Source organism: Alligator mississippiensis, chromosome 15, assembly GCF_030867095.1.
Source record: "Alligator mississippiensis isolate rAllMis1 chromosome 15, rAllMis1, whole genome shotgun sequence".
NCBI classification, from domain to species: Eukaryota; Metazoa; Chordata; order Crocodylia; family Alligatoridae; genus Alligator; species Alligator mississippiensis.
The window spans coordinates 3,606,643-3,617,772 of record NC_081838.1 but is presented as its reverse complement, the minus strand read 5'-3'; the positions used below and the strand labels follow the sequence as shown (position 1 = coordinate 3,617,772).

The 11,130-nt window shown below is 65.8% G+C and overlaps 1 protein-coding gene across 1 annotated transcript; it reads left to right on the top strand.

Moving 5' to 3' along the window:
- The first annotated feature begins 632 nt into the window (after window positions 1-632).
- Window positions 633-10,867, top strand: MAP3K11 (mitogen-activated protein kinase kinase kinase 11). The gene is made up of 10 exons (XM_059718418.1): window positions 633-1,996; window positions 3,994-4,174; window positions 4,369-4,517; window positions 4,756-4,931; window positions 5,126-5,369; window positions 5,545-5,655; window positions 8,209-8,329; window positions 8,437-8,513; window positions 8,624-9,322; window positions 9,427-10,867. The coding sequence occupies exons 1-10, from the start codon at window positions 1,534-1,536 to the stop codon at window positions 9,795-9,797; spliced, it is 2,592 nt and encodes an 863-aa protein (XP_059574401.1). The 5' UTR covers window positions 633-1,533; the 3' UTR covers window positions 9,798-10,867.
- Window positions 10,868-11,130: the final 263 nt, after the last annotated feature.

The window sequence follows — 11,130 nt, the reverse complement described above, 5'->3', positions numbered from 1 at the left end:
CAGCGGCGCGGGCCCGGCCGCAGAGGGTCCCCTGCAACCCGCGCAGGCCGGAAGCAAGGAGCCCGAAGACCCAAGGCAGAGCAGCCCGCCGCAACTGCGCATGCGCCGCGCGAGTCAACGGCCCCGCCCCTCCCCGGCTCAACAGGAAGCGGAAGGGAAGGTGCCAGGGTCAAAGGCTTGAAGACTGTTGGGGCGCCCAGGCACATGCGCGGCTCTCTTCCGGAAGGTAGACGGGATCCAGCATGCGCATGCGCGCTCGAGGGCTTTCCGGCCTCGTGTTCTCAGCGCATGCGTCGAGATCCCGCTTCCGGTGCCGCGCTCCCCTGACAGCACTGCGCCTGCGCGCGTTGCCTGGCGGGGCCCGCAAATGGGCAAACGGTGCACTAGGGGAAGGACCGAGCGTTCCACTGCGCATGCGCGCGCTTCCGGCTGGGCCGGGGGTGGGCATTGGACAAGTGACGTTACCGCGCTGTCTATTCCTATTGGACAGGTGGTTCGGACGGACGGGGTGGTCTCCCAATCAGTGCTAGGAGGGGGGCAGCTCGTAGGTTTAGGGGGGTTCTGGAAGCCCGGAGGCTGGCGCACTGTTGTGGGGGGAAGCTCACAGCTCCGGGGCTCCCAGCTGCAGCGCGGCCCGGGCAGGCGGGGGCTAGCTGCGGGGGACCCCCGCACCCCCCACCCCACTGGGAGAGACCCCGGGCTCCCGCCCTCAGCCCGCGGCCCTAGCCCCGCGGAGGGAGCCCAGCGTCCGACCCCCCCCGCCCCCCGGAGCCGGGGAGGGAGCCCAGCGTCCGGGCGCCCTCCCCCCTCCCTCCCCCGCCCCCCGCAGTTCCTGTTCCTTTGTCCGGTAACAATGTTGCGGCTCCGCCTTCCGGCCGGGCCGGGGCCAGGCTCCACCCCGGGCCCGGAGCCGAGACGCGGCGGGCGCGGGCGCACGGCGGCCCCGGGGCTGGGGCTGGTGGGAGCCGGGGGGTAAGAGCCAGGCTCCAGGGGGTAGGAGCCCGGGCGGGGGGCAACAGGCAGGAAAGGGGCAGACCCTGGCCCTGCCGGGGGTGCGACGCCAGGCAGGCCCGATCCTGCCCCGCGGGGGGGTAGGAGGCAGGAAGAGGGCAGGTATTCCCCCCCAAGGGGGGGCAGTAGATCAGGGAGGCCCCGATCCTGCTTCGCTGGGGGGTCGGAGGCAGGAAGAGGGCAGAAGTTTTCCCCTTGGGCCGGGGTAAGAGACAGGAGGAGGCAAAAACTTGCCCTTTAAGTGAGTAAGAGGTAAGGGAGGCCCTGATCCTGCCCCACGGCGGGTGGGCGGGGGGTTAAGAGGCAGGAAGAGGGCAGAAGTTTTCCCCCTGGAGGGGGGTAAGAGACAGGCAGGGGCGTAATCCTACCCCTCAGAGGGGTAGTAGTTCGGGGGCCCCTGATCCTACCCCCCCAGAGGGGCTACGGGCCAGGAAGGACCCTCAAGGGGGGCACAGCCTGGCGAAGCCCATGGGCCAGTTGCCCCCCGTGCCTTGACCCCCCCCCCGGCCGTGGCGATGCCCCATGGAGCTGCCCTGGGGCCGGCCGGAGGAGGGGGCCGGGGCCCCGGGTGAGGCGCTGCCGGCGCTGGTGGACTTCGGGGAGCTGCGGCTGGAGGAGGTGATCGGGGCGGGCGGCTTCGGGCAGGTGTACCGGGGCGCCTGGCGCGGGCAGCGCGTGGCGGTGAAGGCGGCGCGGCGGGACGCGGACGGCGAGCCGGGCGCGGCGGCCGAGAGCGTGCGGCAGGAGGCGCGGCTCTTCGCCCGCCTGCGCCACCCCAACATCATCAGGCTGCAGGCCGTGTGCCTCCAGGAGCCGCACCTCTGCCTGGTGCTGGACTTCGCCGCCGGCGGCCCCCTCAGCCGCGCGCTGGCCGGGCGCCGCTTCCCGCCCGCCGTGCTGGTGGACTGGGCCCTGCAGATCGCCCGCGGCATGCGCTACCTGCACGCCGTGCCCGTCATCCACCGCGACCTCAAGTCCAACAACGGTGAGTGCCCCCCATCCTGGTGACCCCTGGCTCTTCTCTGACCCTGGAGCCTGCTCCCCGTCCTGGTGACACCCAACTCTTCACCTTGGCCCGTAACCCCTGACCCCTGAGGCTGCCCCGCCTCCATGCCTTGGTGACTACCCAACCCCTGAGGCTTCACCCAGTCCCGCTAACCCGAGTCTTCACTCTGGCCTGTGACCCCCGACCCCTTGGCCTCAACCCTGAGGCTTCCCCGCATCCTGGCGATCCCTGACTCTTAGTCTTGACCCCTTACTTTGCTCTGGTGACCCCTGACCTCTCAGCCTGACCCCGGAGGCTTCGACCCTGTCCTGTGACCCCTGACTCTTCGCCCTGCCCCGACACTCCTTAGTTTGCCCTGATGGCTGATCCTTTGCCCTGGTCCGTAGCCCAGTAGCTTGCCCTGGTGGCCCCCAGCCTCTCGCCCTGCCATGGTAAACCCTTGATTTTTCAGCCTGATCTATAACTCTGTAGCTTGCCCTTGTAATCCCTGATTTCTCACCCTGACCCTTGACGCTTCCCTGTCCTGGTGACCTCCGACACTTCACCCTGGCCCATGACCCTTTAGCTCGCCCTGGTGACTCTTGGCCCTGCTCAGGTTACCCCTGACCTGGTGATCCCTGATCCTTCACCCTGCTCCTGGGACTTCACCCTGCCGTGATGACCCCCCCAAGTCTGAACTCTGTACCCCCTCACATGACCCCTCACCCTCTCGCAATGACCCTCCCTCCAAACCTAGGACCCTGACCCCAAATTGATGTCCCCTGACCCTGGCCAGGTGCTCCCCAATCCTTGACCTAGTCCTGTAACCCGACTAGGTGACCTCCTGACGCTCACCCCTGCCCAGGTACCCCCAGTCCTGGGACCCCAAAGCAGTGCCCCTCGCTCCCAACCCTGGACGCCTGCCCGGGTTCTCCCCAGCTCCGGGAGGGGAGTGGGGGCGGGGGGTGAGAGCGGGGGGCGCTGGGAGCCCGGACGCCTGGGTTCTTCCCAGGCACCAGCCCCCCTGTGCACATGAGCACACGCATGTGCAACACGGCACACAAGGGGCCCCGTGTCTGTCTGTTGGTCCGGCTGCCCCCGCCCCCCACCCCCCTCAAGTCCGCGCCCGGCAGAGCCGCATTCCACCTCCCACCCGCGGCTGCAAGGCATGATGGGAGCTCCCCCCCACGGCCAGGCCTGGAGCATAGGTCAAAGGTCACTGCTCCGCCCCATGGCTCACCCAGAAGGGGGGAACCCAGGCGTCCGGGCTCCCAGTCCCCCTGCTCTCACCCCGTAGACCCCCCTCCCCTCCCAGAGCGCCCAGGCCCCTGGGTTCCCGGAGGAGGGGGCCTCAGGGCATCATCCTGCCCCATCCTGTCTGACCGGTTCCATCCCCAGCTCCAAGGGGGCCACAACTGCCCCCTGGGGGGAGGGTCCTGATGATGAGGGTGGGGCCAGGCAGGGGATGCACCGCCCCCCCAGCCTGGCCAGAGCCTCCCAGCTCCACTTCCTGCAGCCACTTCCTGCCCCGACTTCCTGCCCCCCCCAGGGTGGAGGAGGGGCAGGGGGGGCTGTAGCGGAGGCAGGACAAAGGGTCCATTCTCTGGCTCTGGGAACCTTCCTGCTGCGCAGGCGGGTCACGGGGAGCCTCGACGCCTGGGCTCCCTCCAGCGCTGGGTGGGGGGTCAGAGCAGGGGGGTGGGGGCCTGGACACCTGGGTTGTCCCAGCTCTGGGAGGGGAGTGGGGCCTGGGGGCAAGAGCAGGGGGCAGGGAGCCCAGACGCGGGGGTCCTCTCCCTGCCCATTCCCACTCTCCTGCCCGCCTGGAAAGAGGAAGTGACTCGGGGTGGGACAGGAAGTGCTGTCTAGAGGGCGGGGGTGACGGGGTGGCCCAATCCTGGCCAGGGGGGCTGGGATCTAGAGGCTCCGATCCTGGGGGGCAGTTCCGGCTGGGAGCCCCGACTCTGGGCACTGAGCCTTGACCCCTGCCCCTGCAGTGCTGCTGGCGGAGCCCGTGGACCCAGAGGCACCGGGCGGGAACACGCTGAAGATCACGGACTTCGGGCTGGCGCGGGAGTGGAACCGCACCACCAAGATGAGCGCGGCCGGCACCTACGCCTGGATGGCACCCGAGGTCATCAAGTCCTCCACCTTCTCCCGCGGCAGCGACGTCTGGAGGTGGGGGCTGACCTGGACGCCGGGGTTCCCTGTCCCTGGAGCTTGGACGCCGGGGTTCGCAGTCCCCGGACTCCTGGGCTCCCCGTCCCAGCAGGGGTTGGTGGGAGCCTGGACGCCTGGTCGCCCCGCCCCCCAACTCTGCGGGTGCCTGGGGGCCCCCACCCAGGCCCTCACCGGCTCCCCTGTCCCCCCAGCTACGGGGTGCTGCTGTGGGAGCTGCTGACGGGCGAGGTGCCCTATCGCGGTATCGATGGCCTGGCCGTGGCCTACGGCGTCGCCGTCAACAAGCTGACACTGCCGATCCCATCCACCTGCCCCGAGCCCTTTGCCCAGCTCATGGCTGGTGAGCCCAATGCCTGTGTCCCCGGGGTGGGGGCGGTGTGCGGGATCCTGGACGCCTGGGTCCTCTCCTTGTGCGGGGGGGGGGGGGGGGGGGCGGCAGATCAGAGCAGGAGGCCGGGAGCCCGGACACCTGGGTTCCTTCAGCGGGGAAGGAGCTGATGGCTGCTGTGGGGGGTTCCTTGCACAAGAGGAGAGGAGTGCAGAGGCCTCCCTGACCCCTCCCCTCCCCCCCATTGAAGAGTGCTGGGACCAGGACCCCCACGAGCGGCCGAGCTTCGGAGCGGTGCTGAGCCAGCTGGAGGCGCTGGAGCAGCAGGGCCTGGCTGAGCTGCCGCCGGGCTCCTTCCACTCACTGCAGGACGACTGGCAGCTGGAGATCCAGGCCATGTTTGACCAGCTGCGCGCCCGTGAGAAGGTGCGCCGCCCCCCAGGGGTCTCCCAGCTCCCCCCAGTGACCTCACGCTACCCTCCCAGCATCCCCTGGTGACCTTGTGTTGCCCCTCCCCTATCACTACCCGCCAGCACCCCTTGGTGGCCTCGTTGCTCTGACCCGCCCTGTGCCCCTGATGACCTCCCACAGCCCTGGTGACCCCTCCTGCCCCCCTCCAGGAGCTGCTGAGCCGGGAGGAGGAGCTGGCGCGGGCAGCGGTGGAGCAGAAATGCCAGGAGGAGGCGCTGCGGCAGCGCGAGCACCAGTTGGCCCAGTGGGAGCTGGAGGTCTTCGAGCGAGAGCTGAGCCTGCTGCTGCAGCAGGCCGCCCGTCAGCCCCCCCTGCTCAAGCGCCGCCGCGGCACCTTCCGGCGCGCCAAGAGCAAGGGCCGGGATGGCGGTGACCGCATCAGCATGCCCCTTGGTACTGCCCGGGGCGGGGCTGCAGGGCAGGAGTGAGGGGCATGGGTGGGGGGGGCTGTGGGCTGGGAGTGAGTGGCCTCAGCAAGACGGGGGGTGCGGGGGGGTGCGTGCAGGTGCTGTGGGTCAGGTGTAAGAGGCATTGGGCCATGTCTCACCCTCACTCCCCTCCCCCACAGACTTCAAGCACCGCATCACCGTCCAGGCGTCTCCTGGGCTGGACCGGCGCAACGTGGCTGAGGGAGGGGCCGGGGGGTCCCCCACCTTCCCCCGCTTCCGGGCCATCCAACGTGAGTCCTGCACTGCCCCTTTAACGGGGGGGGGAATGGACCCAGGAGTCTGGGTCCCAGCTGGCTGGGAATGGGGTGGCATAAGTCCTTCCCCTCACCTGACCCCTGAGCTGAGAGGGGAGGGGCTCATCTGGTGACACCATCAGGGCTCTTCATGACATCAATTTCTTCTTGCCCAGCGGGGAAATGTGGGCTGTGATGTCGTTATTCCTGTTAACCAATTGGAAGTGTTTTAAAGTCATGAGGTTACAGGTAGTGTCCTTCTGCCAGCCACTTGAGGAAAGTCACAGTGTGTGTCTGTGATGTCACTTCCTTGTGGCCAATGGAGTAGGCGGGAAGACCCCAAGTTATGATGTCATTTACTGGGGATTCATAGATTCATAGATGTTAGGGTCGGAAGGGACCTCAATAGATCATCGAGTCCGACCCCCTGCATAGGCAGGAAAGAGTGCTGGGTCTAGATGACCCCAGTTAGATACTCGTCTAACCTCCTCTTGAAGACCCCCAGGGTAGGGGAGAGCACCACCTCCCTTGGGAGCCCGTTCCAGACCCTGGCCACTCGAACTGTGAAGAAGTTCTTCCTAATGTCCAATCTAAATCTGTTCTCTGCTAGCTTGTGGCCATTGTTTCTTGTAACCCCCGGGGGCGCCTTGGTGAATAAATACTCACCAATTCCCTTCTGTGCCCCCGGGATGAACTTATAGGCAGCCACAAGGTCGCCTCTCAACCTTCTCTTGCGGAGGCTGAAAAGGTCCAGTTTCTCTAGTCTCTCCTCGTAGGACTTGGTCTGCAGGCCCTTAACCATACGAGTGGCCCTTCTCTGGACCCTCTCCAGGTTATCCGCATCCCTCTTGAAGTGTGGCGCCCAGAATTGCACGCAGTACTCCAACTGCGGTCTGACCAGCGCCCGATAGAGGGGAAGTATCACCTCCTTGGATCTGTTCGTCATGCATCTGCTGATGCACGATAAAGTGCCATTGGCTTTTCTGATGGCTTCGTCACACTGCCGGCTCATGTTCATCTTGGAGTCCACTAGGACTCCAAGATCCCTTTCCACCTCTGTGCCACCCAGCAGGTCGTTCCCTAGGCTGTAGGTGTGCTGGACATTTTTCCTCCCTAGGTGCAGCACTTTGCATTTCTCCTTGTTGAACTGCATCCTGTTGTTTTCTGCCCACTTGTCCAGCCTATCCAGGTCTGCCTGCAGCTGTTCCCTGCCCTCCGGCGTGTCCACTTCTCCCCATAGCTTTGTGTCATCCGCAAACTTGGACAGAGTACATTTCACTCCCTCGTCCAAGTCACTGATGAAGACATTAAAGAGTATCGGTCCAAGGACCGAGCCCTGCGGGACCCCACTGCCCACACCCTTCCAGGTCGAGACCGACCCATCTACCACGACTCTCTGGGTGCGACCCTCCAGCCAATTCGCCACCCACCGGACTGTGCAGTCATCCACATCACAGCCTCTTAACTTGTTCACCAGTATGGGGTGGGATACCGTATCGAAGGCCTTCCTGAAGTCTAAGTATACGACATCCACCCCTCCTCCTGTGTCCAGGCGTTTCGTAACCTGGTCATAGAAAGAGACTAGATTGGTCAGGCACGATCTGCCCGCCACAAACCCGTGCTGGTTTCCCCTCAGCATAATTTGCCCTGCCGGGCTCTCACAAACGTGAGCCTTGATAATTTTTTCAAAGACTTTGCCAAGGATGGAGGTGAGACTGACCGGCCTATAGTTGCCCGGGTCCTCCTTCCTCCCCTTCTTGAAAATGGGGACCACACTGGCCCTCTTCCCGTCCTCCAGGACCTGGCCCATGTGCCACGAGCTTTCAGATATTCCCGCCAGTGGCTGTGCAATGAGATCCCATCCTGGGATGGCAGGGTGGGGGCTGGTGCAACTCTTACCCCCAAGCTGATTGGTCAGTTAAAAATTACATCAGCAGCTGCATTCTGTGCCCCCCCCCGTCCCTCCCATCTGTGCCCCCCCCCCCCCCGTCCCTCCCATCCATTCTGTTTTGATTGGACCAAGGAGCACGATGTCACCAGCAGTTGCATCAGACGTCACTGCTCTGTCGATGGGTTGGAATATATGGTGTCTCAGGAAGGGGCTTGTGATGTAACTTCCTGTTGGCAGTTTCACCGGGATCACAGGAATTGACATCATGGGGAAAAAGGCAGAGCAGGTTCGGGAAGAAAGTGTGCACCATTCTGCCTAGTACCGTGAGCTGATTGGTTCATAGAAATGACATCACATGATGAATTCCCATCCCAGAGACAGAGAGAGCTTGGGGAGTTAGGACAGAGCAGGAAGTGACACCATAAAGACTATGTGCTGCTGTTAGAAATGCCATGCATGATGATGCGTGACATAAGTAGCTGCTTCCTGGTGGTGTGCCAGCATCCCGTGATGTCACACGAGGCTTCCAGTGACATCATCCTTCATAGGCCCTGTCTCAAAGTGAGACACATTTGCATGCATCAGTGACCACATGTGATGTCATAGAGGGAGGGGCATGACATCACTGTGACCCCACTGACCCTGCCTTTCTCACGCAGTGGAGCCCGTGGAGAGCACCCCCAGCTGGGCCCGGCCGGCGCCGCGTCGGGGGGACGAGCCTGGGACTGGGGAGCGACGCCCCAAGGCTTGGGGCCCTGGGTCCCCCACGCAGAATGGCAGGTAGGGGCCGCCCGGGCGCCTGGGGCCCCTCCCTGGCTGGGAGGGGAGTGGGGTGGGGGGTGAGCGCAGCGGGGGGCTGGGTTCTGACTCTTCCCCCCCCCCCCCAGGCGGAAGTCACGGCTGGACGATACAACGTGGTACCTGGAGTCTGAGGAGCCCCCCACGGGGGAGGGGACCCTAAATGGTGAGACGGGGTGGTCCTTAGGAAGGGGGGAGAGGGGGTGGAGGAGGGGGCAGAGCCCTGAGAGGGTCCTAGCCCCTTCCTGATGTGCCCCCCTCCTCTCCACTGTCCAGGTGATGCCAGTGGGACCCAGGAGTCAGAGCGGGGGCTGATCCAGCGGGCGCTGCTACGGGGCACGGCCCTTCTGGCCTCCCTGGGGCTGGGCCGGGACCTGCCTGCCCCCGCGCCCCCCCGGGAGGAGCGGGGCCCCCCACCCAGCCCCCCCCATGCCCCCACTCCTCCACCTTCCCCTGAGCTCATCCACTTCACCCCCCCACACAGCCCCGTGGAGCTAGGGGGGACCGGGGAGGGGGGTCCCCGGACTCCGGGGTCCCCCGAGCCCGGGCAGGAAGGGGCTGCCCGGATGCCTGGGTTCTCGGAGCTGAGCCTGGAGGGGGCCGCCCGGACGCCTGGGTCCCGGGAGCCGAGGCCAAAGGGGGCCGCCTGGACGCGTGGGTCCCAGGAGCCCAGCCATAGAGGAGCCGCCCAAACGCCTGACTCCCCAGAGCTGAGCGTGAAGGGGCTCGCCCGGACGCCTGGGTCCCCGGAGCCCAGCCATAAGGGAGCCGCCTGGATGCCTGGGTCCCCAGAGCTGACTGTGAAGGGAGCCGCCCGGACGCCTGGGTCCCCAGAGCCTGGCCCTAGAGGAGCTGCCCGGACGCCTGGGTCCACGGAGCCCCTAAGCGACCCGGCCCCTCGGGGCGACCGGGGGGCGCTGGCCCCACTGTGGGTGCAGCGCTCCCCCAAGAGCCCGCGGCCGGCGGAGAAGTGGGGTGAGTGCAGGGGCCGGGGATTGGGGACCCCCCTAGGGTGGGGAGAGTCTGGGAGCTTGGGGGGGCCCAGCTGCTCTGACCCCTCGTTTCTCCCCATCCCGCAGGTGGTGCCCTGCCCTCACCCTCGTCCCCCCGCAGCCCCCACTCCCCCCGGCCCTGCCCCCGCACCGGCCCCCTGGCCCGCCCTCGCCCCTCCCCCGTGCGCAGCCGCATCGACCCCTGGAGCTTCGTGTCGGCCGGGCCCCGTGCGTCCCCCGCCCCGTCCCCCCAGCCCCCGCCCCGGCGCCTGGCGCCCCCCGACCCCGCCAACCCCTTCGACACCTCCGACCCCTTCGACCCCTTTGCCCCCGAGCCTGGGGGGCTCAGCCCCTTCCCCTCACCCCCGCCCCGCCGGCCCCCCACCCGCCCCGACCCAGCCGGAGGCCCCCAACCCCAGCCCTGGTGGGTGACGGACGAGGGCAGGGCCTGGAAGTGAGGCACAAGGGGGAGACAAGAAGTCCCACCCCAGCCCTGCATGGACAGGAAGTCCCGCCTTCTTCTGGATCTTGAGCCCTGGAAGGTCTGCGATGGCAAGAGGAGCCAGACAGGAAGTCCAACCCCTCTGGGGGAAGAAGTCCCAACTTCCACTGGACCTTGCGCACACAAAGTCCTGAGCCCAACAGGGCCCAGGCAGGAAGTCCCGCCTTTCTGCTGGTTGGCGGCACAGGAAGCCTTGCCAAAGACTGAACTGGAGGCAGGAGCAATACAGGAAGTCCCGCCTGTGCTCCACCAGCTTGGGATACTTCACACGGGAAGTACCTTGCACTTCTGCCTGGCAAAACAGGAAGTCCCACCCTCTTTGGACACGATACAGGAAGTTGCACCTGTCTTCCCTCCCTCAGGACACTTCATGCAAAACAGGAAATCCCATCCTTGAAGGATTGCTGTGCAGGAAGTCCTCCCCCTTCCTGCACTGGGCACAGGAAGTCCTGGAGCTAACAGAAGCAAACCAGGAAGTTCCGCCCTCTTTGGACACTGGATACAGGAAGTCCTACCCTCTCTGGCTTTAGGGGCACAGGAAGTCCTGCCTCTTGCAGATTGCAGCCAATGGGGGGGAGGCTTTGTCTATACACTGGAAGGGGAGGGGCCCCCAGGTGCACTGGGGGTGATGGGGCCAAAATGATGCACTGCGGGGGGCTGATCCCGCCAGGCTGCCCCGGCCCTGCAGCAGCACAGGGCACGGGTAGGGCTGGGGGTGCAGCTCGGGGGGGCGGGGCTTTGGTTCTGTAGATACTAAAGGTGTGTCCCCCCCCCCCCGGGGTGGAGCCCAGGTGTCCGGGACCAGTCGTGCCCCCAGCTCTCAGGAATCTCCCCCCCCCCCCCAACGTGCGAGCGCACGTGCGTGTCTGTGACGTGAGCTACTGATTTCTCCTCGACCCCAATTCACTGTGAGGGCACTGGCATACGGGGGGGGGGCGCCTTGTGAGTTCAGTTTTTGGGGGGGCAGGACGGCTGCTGTGACACTTATGGACCAAGACCAAATAAACTCAGCTGCCTCCAAACCTCCCCGGGCTCCTGCCTCTGGTGTTTCGCACGGGGAGGGCACACAAGTCACTCGTGAGTGCACGAGGAAGGGCAGCAGGCATGTGGACACGTGCACACAGGCAGAGCCTGGGCATGTGGGACCCAGGTGTCCCACACATGATGCAGGTGTCCAGGGCGTGTACACACATCTGGGCCATGCATGTGCACACGCATGGGACCCAGGTGCCCCGCATGGACACAAGTATGCAGGAGCCAGGTAGCTGGGGGACACACACGCACACAGG